A 17,828-nucleotide genomic window follows, 5' to 3' on the forward strand; every position below is an offset into this window, starting at 1 on the left:
TAGATCTTTTATGTCATCACATCACACACATTGTAAAGAAAAAAACACGAAACAGCAACTAATGGAATCACACACATATCATCCAAGTCTCAAACTTATAACCTCAACAAAAGCAGTGAATAGGTTTGCAAATACCAGTCATAAGGGAAATAAGAAAAAACACCAAAAGAACCATCCTAAACGACTTTATCAATCACACTATAGTCATTACACCAAAAAGGAGCATTAGGTAGTAGAGATTAATAGAAAACAAAGAGGTATATGAACATTACTCTCTTCTTTGCTTTTAAGCAACCAAAGAACATTCCCTTGCAAAGTGACCTTCCTTGCCACAGTTGAAGCACTTGCCACTGCCACCTACACCACCGCTGCTTGCGCTTCCTCTCCGATCACAGTCACGAGCCATATGGCCAGATTCTCCACATTCGTAACAACCACCACCAGCACCACCAGTAGGTCTCTTGCTGGTGCAAACTCTGGCAATATGGCCAACTCCGCCACAGGTATAGCAAGTGTTCCCACCACCGCCGCCACCTCCAACGTTTTGCCTACAATCCCTAGCGAAATGTCCAACACCGCCACACAAGTAGCATTCATCACTGCCAGATCCACGACCACCACCTCCATACCTATTTCCCCCGGAACCACCACGACAATCCTTCGCCAAATGACCAACCTCTCCGCAAGTATAACACGGACCGCCACCGCTCTGCCTAGTACAATCCCTAGCAAAGTGTCCTACATCACCACATTTGTAACATTCACCTTCGCCGCCGCCAGATCTACGAACACCGCCACCTCCAAAGGTTTTCCCACCACTACCACCGCTACAATCCTTAGCCATATGACCAATCTCACCGCAATTAAAACAACTACCGCCGCCGCCACCACGGGAACTATTCTCTTTCTTGTTAAGAGAACCGCCGCCTGGAGCAGTAACATCGATGGCCTTAGTCTTCCCGTCGCTTCCAAGCGTGATCGCGTACTCAACCGATTCACCAACAGTCAAGCTACGGAAACCATCGGAGACGATTGAAGATTGGTGAACAAAAAGCTCTTCGCCGCCATCATCGGGAGTGATGAATCCGTATCCCTTACCATCGCTGAACCAATTAACTTTTCCGGTAAATCTCGCCGCCGATTGATCTTCCATCGCCATTAGATCAGAGAAAAAAAGGTAATCAAAGAAAAACGAAACTCGAAGCCGTTTATATCGTACAAAAGAAAGGAAACAAACCAAAAAGGGTAAAACTGAAAACCCTAAATTGCGAGATCTAATTAACTCTTAATTTCTGATTTTGACATTAAATTCGCCACGTCAGCTCCCTTATCTATCGCTGGTTGTTACACGTGCGTGCGCATTGGATCAGGTCCATGTTTTATTATCTTATGAATTGGGCCTGTTTATTTAAAGATTTATAAAGAACTGAGCATATAATATGGTAGGTTTTCACCCCATTTAAAAAAGCTAGAAAACTAAAACATCTCTAAAACATCTTTGTTTTCTTCTTTTGCATTTATCTAACTTGCTGTACTATAAAACCTATATACAAATATTAGTGAGAACAAAATTTTTAAAACAGTTTTTTTATATTAACTCTTTCAAAATTTTGTAAATTTTACTTATATTGAATGCTAGTTTGCAATTGCAGTTTACTCGCGAAAACACTGTTGATAGAATGTCTGTCTCATTCAGTTTATTTTCTTTGTATTTGTATTTTATTGGATTTGAAGTAGAGGTAGGATTGGTACCACCTTGTTTGGTTTTCAATTCTGTTTCCTTTACCAAACCTGGGCACTCTTTCTCTTCGTGTGTTAGTCGAAGACAGTATGTGCAATGCTTCTTGACCCCTTTGTAGTCCAGGGAAACAAACACTTTTCCTGCACTTGGGAATTCTACAACTGTTTCCTTTGTTAGGGGTAGAAGTCCATTGATTAACACCTTGATTGTTGCAGACGAGGCATTAATCTCAAGATCCTAGAATTCACCATGTTCCTTAGCGATTATTTGGAGCATTTCGGATTGCTAGTAGTGCTCGGAGAATCCTTGGAGTTCTATCCAGAAAGGAATCATGGATGGGAAAGAGTATGAGATTATCGGTTACCATTTCTGAAAGATGACCATCCATTGGTAGAAATGGTATGGCCTATTATCCAAAACTTTTTGCATATCCCCTTCAAAATTAAAGCTAAACTAGAAAAACCTTCTTCCAAGTTCTGTCGGCCCCAAAACTCAGGTGCACTGATTCTCCTGCGGGGCGGTGGAGAGTATCCTCTTTCCATGCATTTACCTTTCTGGTGGTATGACAATCTCTTTTCCATGACTTGTTCTTTATCAGGGTTTAAAGCAGGCTGAAGGTTTCCGAAGTTGTTAACAAGCTAATAGGTTTTTCAGAAAGGTTTTCGCATTGATGAGATAGGTTTCACAGAGGGTTTGCAAGGGTTAAACAGGAATACAAGGTTTAAAAGCACGCTAGTGGGGATGACTTACAGTGAAAAGGTAATTTTGGAGGTGAGGAGGAGCATTTGCAAGAAGGATACATCATTGAAAAACACACTTAGATCGTTAGAGCTTGCCATGGTTGGGGAAGGACCGATGAACAATACTTATTTTAGAAAAAAGAGTTAGGTGAGATCTGGTTAGAAGACTGTATCATTTTTCTTTTGTCCTCTTTAGGGAATGTGCCTAGGAGAGTTTTTAAACTCAAAGTCAAAGGAGTTCACCCTTTTAGCTTGGCACAACTAAAATGAGCTTTTTACATCACACACAATTCATACCAAAACTACTTGATAAACCAAAATCTAAAATAGATGAAACCAAACTGAACTCAAACTCGACCTAACTTGTCGGTCAAGCTATTATCTTTCATTCTTCAGAATATAAATAGTAATCGCCGACCACCTAATACAAATCATCAGTTAAAAAGACCTTGAAATAAGAAAGAGTGGCGAAATTACTTATTTGAGTAAATCTACAATATATCAATTTCTAGTGGCAAAAATAAACAATGAAAAGCTTAAATTAGTTTTACCTATTGTCCCACTTAGCATGTAACTTAAGGATGATGGTCTCTTCATGAGGAGTGATTTGTCTTCTTAAGGTCTGGTCTTAGGTAATTAACCCATCTTAACCTGCAGCTTTTGCCATTTCTCTTCAACCCGGCGAGCCTAGCCACATAGTTCTATCAGCCTTCACCGTGAAGACGCACATAATCGATACACTACAAGAAAACATGGAATCGCCGACTACAAAAACAGTTACTATACAGTCGCAAACTACTTAGTAACGACTGATTGGCGACTGACATGCGTAGTCGGTTAACAGTGCGACCCTAAAATAATCAGTCGCTAAATAGTCGAAACAAAGCTACTAATTGGCGACTGATAATTGTGGTCGTTCTTCCCTCGCCAAACAGTCGCTAAATTTAGCGACTGAATTGTAACGCTTTGGCGATCGATCTGGTTACTCATTTGTGACTGTTTTGGTTACTGTGTTGGGTACGTTTTAGTGTCTGTTTTACGACTGTTTAATTATCATGTTTTTGAAAAAATTCAGGTAAAAATGATTTCTTTGATTTTATAATACCAAAACTGATTATGAAAACTATAACTAAAACATAACAAACATGAATTTAAACAAAGACATAAGTATCAACATACATCCAACATAATAAGTTCCAGAAAACATCCAAACAATCATTACAAAAGTTTTTATGAGTTTCAGAGCAAAGAGGTACAAGAAGTGGAATCGGTTGGCATAGAAACAACATGAGTTTCAGAGCAAAGAGGTATAGCTGCTGTCATCTCTAACCTTCTTCCCTTGGACTAACACCCCAATACGTATTCCACCACCGAGTAAAGCAGTAACAACCTCTTTCACCGTCCTCTAAAACCAAAAGTATTAAGTATCATGACTAATGTTATGAAATAACATTGATCATTGCACCCAGCAGAACCGAAACATCTAAAGAGACGGACAGGAAGAGACAAATTAATCACACACCTTCAGTAAGCCTACAGTTGCTATCTCTGGAACTTCAATAGCAAGCTCCAGAATCCTAAGGGACTTGATGCTGAACTTTACTGCAAACAATGATATAACATGAGACCCACCACTACAAGAAATATGAGTTTTGTTAGCACTAGAAAAACACAAGAGTTATTGAATAGCTCAAGTCATGTTCAATAGTCCATAACAGAAAAACACAAGAGTTATTGAAACTCATTTTCGAGCATGTCCTGCAAGTGTTCATCGAGAACATAGACAAACTTCTTGAACCGAGATAGCCACTTGCAGTTCTTACAACAATTTACCTTCGTTCCTGCAAACATCGGAGGTTAAAACATGAATCAAAGGTTCTTTACTTTTTCAATCTCTAGAACATTTGTTCATTTATGTGTAAAGATGAATAACTAACCAGTCCTTGACAATTTTTCTTCCTCCTCATGATCTATGGAACGCCTGCAAGATATCAACGGTATTGGATATATGGACTAACCTGCTGTCGACTACACCTGCAAACAAAAAAGTAAAATTCTTCTGTTATAGTTCTCCAATTTAGCGACTGTGTTTTAGGTCGCAACTTGCAGTCGGCAATTCCATGTTTTCTTGTAGTGATAAAGATGAAACATAGGGTGTACAACACAACACATTAGTTAAAACTTTTTGGCAATAGTAGAGAGTCTTTTTATAAAAAAGACCAAAATGATTCCAAATCAGATTGAGCATGAAGCTAAACTTTATACGTATCTAAATTTAAAGTTTTTTAAAGTTTAATATAGTTTTTTTAATTAAATATAATAAATATTTCACTTTTTAAATATTTACTATTATACAAAGCTATTCTCAAAAATAGCAACAATTTAATTTTTTATTCAAAACTTAACACAACATCTATTATTTAAATGACATAGATTTAAAGCGTATTTTCTGTAGAAATATCATGCTCTTTTTACTTGATAACTATTAGCGGTGGATTGTTATAATAGGCTTAGGCCTTACGACAAGATTCTAGAAGATACGAAGAGATAGAAGAATAGGAGATTTACATTATTTATGCCATAGACTTGCGTATATATATTTGTAATCTCTTCACTCACATAATATAACACAACACAATAATCAAAGCAAACCCTAGTTTAGCATGGTATCAGAGCCTACCTTTGCCCTGTGAAAAAAATTTGCTTTGAATAACTCATTCAGATCGTGAATCAAGCATGGCTGGAGAAGACAAGAGTGTTGGCAAACTTGTGGTCACCGATTCCAATGGTGAAGGAGCATTGATCTCACCATATTTTCTCAACACAAGTGACAATACGGGACAGGTTTTGACACCAATCCTATTGAATGGTACCAACTATGAAAGATGGTCCAAACTCATGATGAATGCCTTGCGAACCAAGCGTAAGGTGGGGTTTCTTAACGGAATTCTCAAACGACCAGTAGTTGACGGTGAAGATGCAGAATGTTGGGATATGGTGATTTCGATGATCATATGATGGTTATACAGCGCTGTGGAAGCAAGACTGCGATCATCGATATCTCTCGTCGAAGATGCCTCCGTCATGTGGAAAAGTATGAAGAATCATTGGTCCATCAGCGACGGTACACGTGAACATCAACTTCACGCCGATCTCACCACCTGCTAACAAGATGGACAAACTGTGGAAGAATATTATGCTCGCTTGAAGGTACTTTGGGATGACATAGCAGATGTTGACAAAGGTTTCTCATGTTGTTGTGGTAGTCCAAGCTGCTCATCAATGATGAAATATAGAAAGAGACAAGATGGATTGCTTATTCATCAGTTTTTGATGGGCTTAGATAATCAATGTTTTGGAACGATTTGTTCGAATCTTCTTACTCGGCTCCATGAACTCAATCTGGAGAGTGTCTATTCCCAAATCATTAAAGAGGAACGTCATCTTCAAGCAACAAGGGAACCACAAGAAAAAGGGGGAGCTGTTGGTTTTTCAGTGACGGCAGCTGCAACATCTCTACATAAATCTGGGACATGTTCTCATTGTTAAAAAACAGGACATGAGAAGAGTCAATGCTACAAAATTGTTGGTTACCCTGAATGGTGGAATGAACCATCACCTCAAAATACGGGAAGAGACAACTCAGTTCGAGGTCGAGGTTCCTTTCGAGGAAGAGGACGTGGTCGTGGCTCTCCTTTTTCCACCGCACATGTCAGTGGAACATCGGCTCCAACGACAAATACCTCCAACGCAACCCTAACCAGATTTCCACCACTCACGGACCATCAATGGAGCTCTTTAGCTGAATTCATTGACAAAAACAAGAAAACTAACGGTTCGAATCAAGAGGGATATTTTGGTAAGCGAGAAAAACTGTTTTTATATGGAACTCATAGTCGGTTTGATTTGATCATTGACTCAGGGGCATCTCATCACATGACGAGTGATATCAATCTCTTGACATAACTTCATAAGATTGACCCATGTCCCATCAAACTACCAAATGATGAAGTTACTTGGGCAACTTGACATGGCACTCTATTCCTTGGCGGGAAATTAATACTCCGTCATGTGTTCTATGCTCGGGAACTGTCAATTACACTTATATCGGCTGCACAATTGTTGCGTGATATCGCTAGTGCTGTTGTTTTTACTAAACAGTTTTGTGTGATACATGACCAAGCTTCGAGGACTTTGATTGGAGCGGGAACTGAATGTGATGGGGTTTATCATTTGGCTGGAGCTGTGGTACCTCAGTCAAATCGCGTTACGACAGGGGATACAAGGGAGTTATGGCACAGAAGAATGGGTCATCCTTCATCGAAAGTTTTGAGTTTCCTTTTTAATATTGGTGTTTTCAAAAGTAGTATTAGTGCTTTGGAGGAATGTTTTGATGTTTGCTTTAGAGCAAAACAAACTCGTGTCTCGTTTTCCGACAGTTCAAATAAAGATGATGATTTATTTTCTTTAATTCATTGTGATGTTTGGGGACCCTATAGAACAAAAAGTACTTGTGGAGCAGTCTATTTTCTTACTATTGTCGATGATTTTTATCGAGCTGTATGGACACATCTCCTTCTTGAAAAATCATCTGTCTCTACGGTGTTGAAAAACTTTGTGGCTTGGGTTCTTCGGCAATTTGACAAGAAAGTCAAGACTATGAGAACCGATAATGGAACCGAATTTACATGTCTGAGGTCTTACTTTGCAGAAAATGGCATCAATCATCAAACTTCTTGCATCTATACACCACAACAAAATGGGAGAGTTGAAAGAAAGCATCGACACATCTTGAACGTTGCGCGTGCTTTGCTCTTTCAAGCAAACCTACCAAGGAGTTTTTGGGGTGAAAGCATTCAAGCAGCCACATATTTGATTAATCGAACACTGTCCATTCTTCTTCAAGACAAAACACCCTACAAACTCTTATTTCATAAACCACCTGCGTATGATGACATTAAGACGTTTGGGTGTCTGTGTTATGCAAAGATTGTTCGCCGTTTGACTGATAAGTTTGATGATCGCAGTACTAGATGTGTTTTCCTCGGCTACGTTTTTGGCAAGAAAGAGTGGTTTGTGATGGATTTACAAACTGAACAAACGTTTGTATCTAGAGATGTTATTTTTCACGAGGATTGTTTTCCTTATCTCAACAGTACTCCTGCGAATGAAGATGATAGAGGTACTGCTGCTCCTCAGGGGGAGTTTCTTTATCTCCCAGAAGATAGTTTTGTTATTTTTATCCCAAGGATGGTCGATTCGGATACAAGACCAGTCGATCCCTTGCCACCTGCCAAGCGAGAGCTTGATTGATCCGGATTCACGACCAGTCGAACCATCAGATGTTTCTCCCCAGCCTCAAGATGTTGGACCAATTGATTCAGACACAAGACCGATCGATTCTTCAGATGCTTCTAAGTAATCTCACGACGATGAATGACTTGATTGGGATTCAAGCTTGGTCGATCCTTTGACAAACTCTTCTGACAATCAACAAATGGATACCGACTTCGTTCTTGATGACCTTGGACATGGCAAATGCACAAAAATACAGTCAGTACTTCTTGAGCCGTATGTTACGTATTCTGGCACACGCCTTGATAAACCCCCTCAGGCGTCGTCCCTCTCTCTTCAATTATCCTCAAGTAAGTGTCTATATCCTCTCTCTGATTATGTATCACTTGATCGCTTCTCTCCTCCACAACAGCTGTTTTTGGCCTCTATTAGTGCCAACTTCGAACCTGTTTCTTTTCAAGAGGCGACGCGTGATCCACATTGGCATAATGTCATTGACAATGAGGTTGGTGCACTTCAGGAGAATCAGACTTGGGACACTACAACATTGCCAGAAGGGAAAACTGCTATCGGTTGCAAATGGGTTTTTCGTATCAAATATAACTCGGATGGTTCGATTGAACGGTTCAAAGCTAGACTTGTTGCGCTTGGTAATCGTCAAAAGGAAGGGACTGATTATAATGAAACCTTTGCTCAAGTCATGAAAATGACTACAATTCGCTCTTTGTTGAAAATTACTGCCACTCGTGATTGGGAATCGTTTCAGATGCACATGCATAATGCTTTCTTACATGGTGATTTAGAGGAAGAGATATAAATGAAGCTTCCTCCTGGTGTCACCGCAACAGAACCTAATCAAGTATGCAAACTTAAAAAGTCATTATATGGGCTCAAACAAGCTCTACGGTGCTGGTTTGCAAAGCTTTCTAATGCTCTTTTAGCATTTGGTTTTAAATTCAACTACACGGACTCTTCTCTCTTTACATACTCAAAAGGCAGTTCTTGTCTATATGTTCTGATATATGTGGATGATTTTATTGTTGGAGGTAACGATGCAGCTTTAACAACGTAATTTAAGAAGTATATGAGTGAGTGCTTTCATATGAAGGATTTAGGTCCTCTGAAATTCTTTCTTGGGATTGAAGTGTCTAGAGGAAAACAAGGAATCTATATATCTCAACGCAAGTATACGTTGGATATCATCTCTGAATGTGGACTGGTTGGTGCTCAACCCATTGATACTCCTATGGAACAAAACCACGCTCTCGCTAAAGTTGACGGCGAGTTATATTCTAATCCATCTCGGTATCGCCGGTTGGTTGGACGTTTGGTCTACTTGGCTCTTACTCGTCCAGACCTTAGCTACATTGTTCACCTCTTGGCACAACTTCTTGCAGAACCTCGACAACGTCATTGGGAAGCGGCTGTTCGTGTTGTTAAGTATTTAAAAGGAACGTGTGGGCAAGGCATCTTGTTTAGCAAAGATTCTGACCTTCATCTTGATGCCTATTGTGATTCTGACTACAATTCATGTCCCAAGACGCGTCGCTCCTTTTTTGGTTACGTTGTTTTACTCGGAAAATCACATATTTGCTGGAAAACCAAGAAGCAGAAAACGGTCTCGATGTCTTCCGCCGAAGCTGAGTATAAAGCTATGGCTTTTACATATCAGGAAATCAATTGGCTCAAGGAGTTACTACTCCTGTTTCAGGTTCCTCATTCAGAACCCATTACTCTTCATTGTGATAATAAAGCTGCTCTTTATATTGCAGCCAATCCCGTGTTTCACGAACGGACAAAACACATAGAAAAAGATTGTCATTTCGTTCGTGATGGTATTAAAGAGGGCATTCTATCTACTAAACACATTCGTACTATAGAGCAGTTGGCTGATTTCCTGACCAAGGCCCTTAAACGTCAACAATTTCTGTATTTATTTCGCAAGATGGGTGTTCACGATTTTCACCTTCCACCTTGAGGGGGAGTATTAGGCGGCGGATTGTTATAATGGGCTTAGGCCTTACGACAAGTACGAAGAAATAGAAGAATAGAAAATTTACATTATTTATATCATAGACTTGCCTCTTCATTCACATAATATAACACAACACAATATTCAGAGCAAACCCTAGTTTAGCAATCACACGTTAAACACCAATTTTTTCTGCATGTAAAAAATTGACATGATTTATGTTACAAATTAAGTATTTCAGTCTTTTTTGGTAGGATTTTAATTAACGCATCCAAATAACCAGATTACATTCGAAGTATCTATTTTCTCATGCAACTAAGTTATCTTTCATCCAATTTTTATACCTCAGCTCCTTTGTTTTACTAAAATCCAAAATATATATGGATGATATTATCCGAATGATGTACCTGGATGAGAAAATGAAGTGTCCTTAATCCCTATATCTTGTTGAATATATAGGAAGACAGGGCAAACTAGTTGACCCACCACCTTTGTACATTATCCATTTATTTACTACAATTATATATTCTTATACTCATATAATGTTTGCACACACACACAATTATATATTCTTATACTCATATAGTCGTATAATGATTCGATCGAATTTTCTTCTAGAAGCAGGGAAAAAAAAAAGCATCCCAATTACTTAAATTAAGAAAATATTGGGTGTCAAATGGCAACAATGTTCTTCTCCGTCCAATTGTTTATGGAGAGTATAGCTTTTATTATCAATTGAGTATTTTACACTAATAATAATAATAGAGAAAGCTATGCTTTAAACTTTTTAAGTGAATTGAAAACATAAAAAGTTTGATTTTGTCAAATAAGAAAAAAATTCGTGGGATGCAAGCAAATGTACCAGAACATGTTGAAACAAGAGTGATGATACATGTCAAGAAGAAAAGGAATCTTGTCTGTCTGTCGTATTTGCTTTAGCAATTATAATGATCATATACCACCACAACGTCATTCTTATAGTTTATATACATTAAAAATTCTTAACCCATAGTTTTAGATTTTCAATTATTGTTGGAACCATAAATATAAAATAAGTAAATTTCGCGATTATATGATTCCTTTTTTATTTTCCTTTTTTTTTGGAAAGGATAGTAAAACAATTGTTAAATATGTAAAGAAACCATATATAGACTTACAACTAGAGAAATCAAAATATTCTGTGATTGTCCCATCCAGCCTGGAAAATAATCTCATAAATGACTAATTTTATTATATCTTGTTTATTTAATTACGGAGTTGGATTATGTAATACATGCAAAAATAGCATTTAAAAAAAAAAAAAAAAAATCACAGACGCGTTGATCCTACGTGGCACGGTAAAACGGTGCTGACCGGCGAATATTATTGGCTTAGTTGGCCATTGCTAAGCAAATTGTAACGTTAAACTAATCACCCAGATTTAGCATTAAATATCTGAGTTTGTAATAATTACAATAAAACCTTTCTTTAACAACTGAACTGGTGGGTTCATCAACCACCGAGTCATTCAACTCGCTACCAACACTGATCGGTTTCCCAATTCCGTCCGCCGTAACTTCCGCATCCAGAAACACCAACAGTTAACGGCCGTCTCCGACTAAGAAGCATCCTCCGACGATCATAGACGGCGCGTTTCTCGGGATCCGAAAGCGTGCAGTACGCCGCGTGGATCTTCATGAAATCGTCCGCCGCCGACGAGTTACTACTCCGACTGTTTCCCGCCACGTCGGGATGGTAGATCCTGGCTAGTCGTCGATAAGCCGATTTGATCTCTTGGCTCGTCGAGCCGGCGGGGATTTCGAGGATCTCGTAGAGAGACGCTGTCGGTTGAAACCGCTGCCGTAAATCTTCGGCGGTGCAGGTGTAGGATGCGGTGGTGGTTGCAGAATGAGACGGCGAGATCCGGGAAACGCGTGACGGTGCTGGGAAAGGAGAGAGCGGCGGTGAAGATGAAGAAGAAGAAGAGAGGAATGGAGGAATGAAGAAGGTTGAAGAGGAAGAAGAGAGCATTCTGAAACGGCGGCGTTTTTGGGTTTCTCTTTGTTTTTCAGTTTCCGATTTAGGTCTGTATGATGGGATGATGCAATTTGATTTGAGAGGAGATGATGAAGTGATTAGAGAGGTGTATTTATAGGCCTAAGAGGTGGTTAATTTAATTAATGTTATGGTTAAAGTTTTAAATAATTGCATCTGTGACTGCAATTTAAATATTCTGTCGGGTTATTAGCAAAAAACCGAACCGGTTTGGTTTTGGGATAATTTGGGGAAGCTGAGTCAGACGGAAAGGCTTATCCAGTTGGAAATGTTTATTACTTTATTGGAGAAGCGATAAGATTCAACGAACTAAATGTTTGAGCACAGTGGCACTAATCTCCTGTAATAATTTGTCTTCTATAATCAAAATTTTTTTTTATGTCATCTATCAAAACTTTCAAACTAACTTTTTCACTTTTCTTTTCTTCTTTTTTTTTTTTTTGGTAAATTATAAAATTCAAAATCTTCACTCTATGTCTTCCCTGAGTTAGGTGAAAATGACGTTTCATATTTTGAAGAAAATAAAGCCTCGTTCCAAAATATATATTTGAAGAAAATAAAGCCTCTTTCCAAAATATATATTTGAAGAAAATAATAGAAGTTTTCTTTCAAACTCTATTTATATATATATATTTATCTTTCAATTGTATTTATTTTTACCATGAATATTTTAAAATGTTGTAAAAAAAAATATTTTAAAATCTTATCCATTTATTTTAATGATATACATGTACTATATATATTTAAAGTATAGAATTGTAGGTAGAGAATAGACATTATATATTTATGAATGATGTGTATGTGTAAAATATATACCATATTCTATCTATACTTTTCTTCTTGTCAACCATATATGTCTATGTCTATACTTTCTAAAATTAGTATTTGTTGTATATAAACATTTGTAGACATCCAAATTTTTTTGAACGATTCTATCTAATACTCTTTTTTTTTTTTTTCATTGTAGACATCCAAATTTTTTTGAACGATTCGAAACTAATACCAAATGGAAGTAGCTCTAATAGATCATTTTGATGGTTATAACTTACACGATGCATGAACTAGTTTTTTTTTTTTTTTTTTTTTTAATGAGACGTTCTCTCCACTTTTGATAGTCCACTTGACCACTTTCAACATTTCTAAGTTCTAACTTCTACCTAAATTGATCAGTTTACCTAAAGTAATCATTCAAAGTCTAAACACCAAAAAAAATGCATACAAAACATGGTTTGGCCTATACGTTTGCCAACTCTCTCAGACCCTAATTAATACCCTTTTTTTTTTCTGAGAAAGCCATCTGCAATGCACTTTTCTATTGATGATTATCATTTTTAGCTTCTTTTTCTTTGTTAGTGTATAATTATAAATGCACTTTTTCAAATTGATAATTATAATTTATTAATTTGTAAACACCAAAAAAAAGTTTATAAACGTGGGTTATGGCCTTTGCGTGTTCCATCTCTCTCGTCCTAACTTCCTAATACATAGAACGCGCTAATCTTATCACAATTATGATAACAACAAGCCAATAACGAATTTATTGATGTCGCTTCTGAACTAATTTTCATTATTATGGTCATAATAATCAGAGTTTTTAGTTTTCCAGTATTTGTCTACAAAATTACATTTTTTTATTCCACTGAAACATTTTCATTATATAATATAAAATTGGAATGAGTGCAATATTTTTTTTAATTCAAAAGCTGGCGGAAAACAAGATATCCGATTTCCAGAAACTTAAATTCAATACACAAGAATACAAGATAAAACACTAAAACCAAAAAAGAACTCTCAAAATCATCGGAAAAGTTAAAAGAGAACATTAGCCGCGGAGCTAAATGCTCAAAAGAAAAGATGTCGTAGGATATACAAACGCAAACGGAAGAGAGCCAAGGATAAAGATCACCGCGAAAACTTAACCCAACTGAACGAATACCTCAAACAAAGACTTAACCCAGCTGAAAATGAATACCTCAACAACTACATCGAGCTGTTGTTTCTTTTCCTAAAACACAATGAAGTTTTTTACTATGCACAACTAAACATACAAATGGACTTATATGGAGCATTCATATAATATTTCATAACACCTCCAAATCAACGATTTATGAAGTCATCATTCATCAAGAACCTAATGATTTATTTATGAAGTCAACATTCTTTTTTTTTAATCGAGTTGGGGATTAAAAAAAGTATCGTTTAGACTAAACACTTACTATAACGGACATTTAACACTGTAAACGGTTTTGTATGTCTCTACTACTTAACGACATGCTTTAGAAGGCCTAGTCAACAAAACTTTTAACATTTATTTATAATTTGATCAACATTTCCAAAGTATAAGATTAAAACGTCCTAAAGTTGAAAATTTATGATATTTTTCCCTACAATATTTCATAACACATGCATCATAATTCACGAACCCATGTTTTCACACTCTGATTAGTCATCAGGTATACACAATACAAAAACTCATATCACTAAATTGTGGCTAATTGACTATATGTATATCACTTTCTTTGACACTGTTTATAAGAAAATATATGTTACAACAACACATGAAAACAATGCAGTTCCAGTTACTTTTTTTTTTCTACATAAGGGATCCAAAAAATTCCGACTAATTTTCAGATTTGATTCTTTCGTTCCAAGATATTGCAGATTTGCTTAGACCTTGCGAGTAATAAGGTAACCAGGAGGGCTTCTAACATTTCTTGATTTGATACTTGCAGTTCTCAAGAGTCTACGAAACTCATGGAGACTGATTTTACCATCATTGTCTATGTCTGCTTCTTCAAGAAGTGGCTCGATGGATCCTTTCAAGCCAGTATGCTGCAAAAACAAATATCCATTTTAATAATGTTAGAAGCCTAGTTGATGTAATGATGAAATTATGAGGCCTTAAGAATTGAAAGTTCTTGTTTGCACAAAAAAAAGAAGAAGCCTAGTTGATGTAATAATGTGACATTAGAGGATTAAGAAGCATATACCATTCGAAGTTCCTCTGCTGTTATATATCCATCTCCATCTATGTCGAATTTTTCAAATGCTGCTCTTGATCTCTGTTGCCACTTTTCAGAATCATGTTCCTCTAATTGATTTACGTGTAGCGCAGCGGCGACAAACTCAGAGAAATCCACAAATCCATCTGTGTTGCTATCAATCTGCTGACAGTAAAAAACACAATTTAGATTAAAGAATCTCATCATCATCATTAATACTAAATTTATTTTACATATATATACCGCTTGAAGAATCTCGGCGACTCGTGCATCCTTAAGCTTCCAAGGATGATCTTTCGCAAGAGCCTATGGAAACAAGAATGAGTTGATGTCAAGTATAGTATTTTGGCTGGATCATTTTTGCTGGTGATTGAGTTTTATTTGTACTTTACCTGCCTCATCTCTTCAAGGCTAATGGCGCCATTCTTGTCAACGTCAATCGCATCAAACTGGTCTCTAAGATCAGCCAACTCCTCTTCATCAAGCGTAGTTGCAAGAGCCTAGACTCAAAAAACACAACTCAGGTTAAAAACACATCCAACACCACAAACGAAAAACAAATCTCATTTCTGTTATTAGTGTTATTACCCTTAGAGCGAATTGCTTGAGGCGGCTAAATTTCACAAACTGTCGCATGTTATTGAGAACAGATATGTCTATAGGAATCTCAGATGCATCTCCTCCTTCTCTAACCCATGGATGTGCTGCAACCAAAACATACATATATATAATAAGAACAAATAAAATTAATCAAAAATGGCGTTACACTGGTTACAAAGTTCTTACATAGCGCCTGTGCAGCTGTTAATCGTGCTCTCGGGTCTTTTACTAACAACTTCTTGACAAAATCTTTGGCGCTGTTGCTAATCATTGGCCACGGTTTTCTTCTAAAATCAGGTTTGTTCTTCAAGACCTATGTATATATAATTTATAAATTAACATATCTTCATGATTTTATGATGTCTAATGAATATTTTTCCTTAGGGAAACTACACAAACCTCCTTGAAGATACCATCTTCAGTCTTATCCCAGAATGGCCGTCTCCCGCAGAGAAGAATGTAACTGATTACACCAATACTCCACACATCTGATTCGGGTCCTGACCTGCGTTTCAACACTTCAGGTGCTACGTAGTACGCGCTCCCAACGATATCATGAAACTTTTTGCCTACATTGTAGCAAAATTATTATGTGTTTAGCTAGATGAAAGAATTGGTATGTGAAGACTCACTTTGCATAATTTTGCAACCAACCTGGTTTTATGAAGTCTGATAAACCGAAATCTGTAGCCTTTAAAGCCGAATCTTCATCAGTCGATTTGAACAGAAAATTCTGTTTAAAGAAGATGATTAGTAAGACAAAAATGAACTACACGTAACACATTCAGAACATAATGATGATATGAATTTGTAATTAACTACCTCTGGTTTCATATCTCGGTGAACCAAACCGCGCAAATGACACTCAGCCGCAACTTTGAGCATCTGTCTCACTACCACGGCCGCATCTTTCTCGCTATAACGGCTATCTTTCCTGAAAACAAGCAACAGACAATAGCTTAAGACTCAAAAGTGATAAGACTCAGAGCAACACACATAAACGTATCACTATGGTTACCTGGCTAGTATCCGATCAAGTAATTCACCACCCTCGCATAACCTGAAGAACAATATATCATCAACGAAACAAACTAATAAGCAACAGAAGAGACAACAGTGTTTGTCCTTTTCTCATTCTTGTATCACAAGAAAGAAAATGATCATAAAATACAATTAAAAAATGGTCTAAAGGAAGGGCTTTAACTTACTCCATGACTATATAAACAGAGTTCTTGTCTTCAAAGGCATTATAAAACCGAACCACATTTTCATGACCAGTTAAAGCTTGTAGTATCTTCACCTCTCTCTTTACATCTTCCACAGCTATAGGAATTGTCATCTGCCCCAACCCAAAATCAAGAAATCCAAGAATCCAATACTTTTATAAGGATAAAAATAAAACAATTCTAAAATCTAAAATAATCTTTAAAATAAAATATAGTTCTATGATTAGAAAAGAGAGAATCTTTAAGAATGATTGAATCATGATGATAATAACCTTGGCCTTATCGATCTTCTTGACGGCGACACGATCACCGGTCTTTTTATCGGTGGCGACATATGTATAACCAAATTGGCCATGTCCAAGCAATTTCCCAATGGTGTAACGGTGATCAAAATCTTTAGCGTAACCAAAGTCAATACGTTTACCGTAAGGGATCGCTTCTCCATGTCTCTTATTATTATGGTTATTATTGCTAATAACTTTATCTCTCCCTCTCCCATGCGGTGGCGTTTGCCGCGTCGGCGTTTTCTTAGCCGTTGCATTGCGTCGCGGTTGCGTTCTATGATCCTTTTGGATCGTGACGGCCATGAAAGAACATGGTGTTTGAGGCGGTCTGTGTTTGACCACCGTGAGAGGAGGATGATGTGGGACAGGGTTCCGGCCGCTGCGGTTGTGGCCGGAGCCTTTAGCGGCGGAGGAGAAACAGAGACCCATATAGTTTATTTATGGGATTTTACGGTTTCTTTGACCCTACGCAATGAGGATGTTTTCTTAGGGGGAGGTTTTGTTGGCATTAATGAATGGGAAAATGAGGTCGCCATCGAAACAGCATTGCCAGAGAGAAATGTAGAGAGAGAAAGACATGGGGAGACATGGAAGCTTCGATATGCGTTGGTCAAGAAATAGACATTTCTTTGGGACATCAAATATTTTATATTTTTCAACATATAGTAATGTTTTTGGAGTAACTATAGAAAATTTGAGAATGTTAGGTTATATAAATTGAGAATTTAAGGTGTATAAATATAAATTTCAAGTTACAAATGTTTAAATTTAAGAATTTTAGTTTTCTTTTTTTTTTTTTTTTGTGTGTGGAAAAAACTATAAAGAAATTATAAATACTTCGCAATCGTCAAAACTAAAAATAAAAAGTCATGGTACTTTGAAAAAAAAAAGTCATGGTGCTTTGAGCAGCTCGTGATACTCGTGATATAATGAG

General features: G+C 37.2%; 3 protein-coding genes and 1 pseudogene across 4 annotated transcripts; 1 reads left to right on the plus strand and 3 right to left on the minus strand.

Moving 5' to 3' along the window:
* Positions 1-78: 78 nt before the first annotated feature.
* LOC104699711 (uncharacterized) lies at positions 79-1,294 on the minus strand. The gene has a single exon (XM_010415055.3). It carries the CDS (start codon positions 1,157-1,159, stop codon positions 287-289), a length of 873 nt encoding a protein of 290 aa, XP_010413357.1. The 5' UTR covers positions 1,160-1,294; the 3' UTR covers positions 79-286.
* Positions 1,295-5,217: 3,923 nt separating this feature from the next.
* LOC147950256 (uncharacterized) lies at positions 5,218-7,794 on the plus strand (annotated as a pseudogene).
* A 3,160-nt stretch (positions 7,795-10,954) lies between these two features.
* Positions 10,955-11,857, minus strand: LOC104699701 (chaperone protein dnaJ 11, chloroplastic). Its single transcript, XM_010415044.3, has one exon. It carries the CDS (start codon positions 11,756-11,758, stop codon positions 11,264-11,266), a length of 495 nt encoding a protein of 164 aa, XP_010413346.1. The 5' UTR covers positions 11,759-11,857; the 3' UTR covers positions 10,955-11,263.
* Positions 11,858-14,267: 2,410 nt separating this feature from the next.
* On the minus strand, positions 14,268-17,513 carry LOC104699691 (calcium-dependent protein kinase 16-like). 2 transcript variants are annotated; one of them, XM_087461059.1, is made up of 12 exons: positions 16,883-17,513; positions 16,593-16,723; positions 16,403-16,444; positions 16,207-16,318; positions 16,039-16,117; positions 15,784-15,953; positions 15,571-15,697; positions 15,373-15,488; positions 15,177-15,284; positions 15,028-15,090; positions 14,773-14,946; positions 14,268-14,614 (listed from the first exon to the last, which is right to left on the minus strand). In XM_087461059.1, the coding sequence occupies exons 1-12, from the start codon at positions 17,321-17,323 to the stop codon at positions 14,450-14,452; spliced, it is 1,728 nt and encodes a 575-aa protein (XP_087317185.1). In that variant the 5' UTR covers positions 17,324-17,513; the 3' UTR covers positions 14,268-14,449. The 2 variants fall into 2 exon arrangements, with proteins under 2 accessions (XP_087317185.1, XP_087317182.1); XM_087461056.1 differs by having other exon boundaries at positions 14,773-15,090; positions 16,883-17,438.
* Between the last annotated feature and the right edge of the window lie 315 nt (positions 17,514-17,828).

The sequence above is a fragment of the Camelina sativa genome, chromosome 1 (assembly GCF_030686135.1).
Source record: "Camelina sativa cultivar CO46 ecotype springtype chromosome 1, ASM3068613v1".
In the NCBI taxonomy this organism is placed as follows: domain Eukaryota; kingdom Viridiplantae; phylum Streptophyta; class Magnoliopsida; order Brassicales; family Brassicaceae; genus Camelina; species Camelina sativa.

What these genes read in the sequence shown, in the direction of transcription:
- LOC104699711 (XM_010415055.3), bottom strand. Translation starts at nt 1,159, where the DNA reads ATGGCGATGGAAGATCAATCGGCGGCGAGATTTACCGGAAAAGTTAAT.
- LOC104699701 (XM_010415044.3), bottom strand. Translation starts at nt 11,758, where the DNA reads ATGCTCTCTTCTTCCTCTTCAACCTTCTTCATTCCTCCATTCCTCTCT.
- LOC104699691 (XM_087461056.1), bottom strand. Translation starts at nt 17,323, where the DNA reads ATGGGTCTCTGTTTCTCCTCCGCCGCTAAAGGCTCCGGCCACAACCGC. An exon ending in ATCAGACTTCATAAAACCAG is followed by an intron (nt 15,954 to 16,038) that starts GTTGGTTGCAAA and finishes GCTACAATGTAG; the next exon opens with GCAAAAAGTTTCATGATATC. An exon ending in CAGCAGAGGAACTTCGAATG is followed by an intron (nt 14,615 to 14,772) that starts GTATATGCTTCT and finishes TTGTTTTTGCAG; the next exon opens with CATACTGGCTTGAAAGGATC.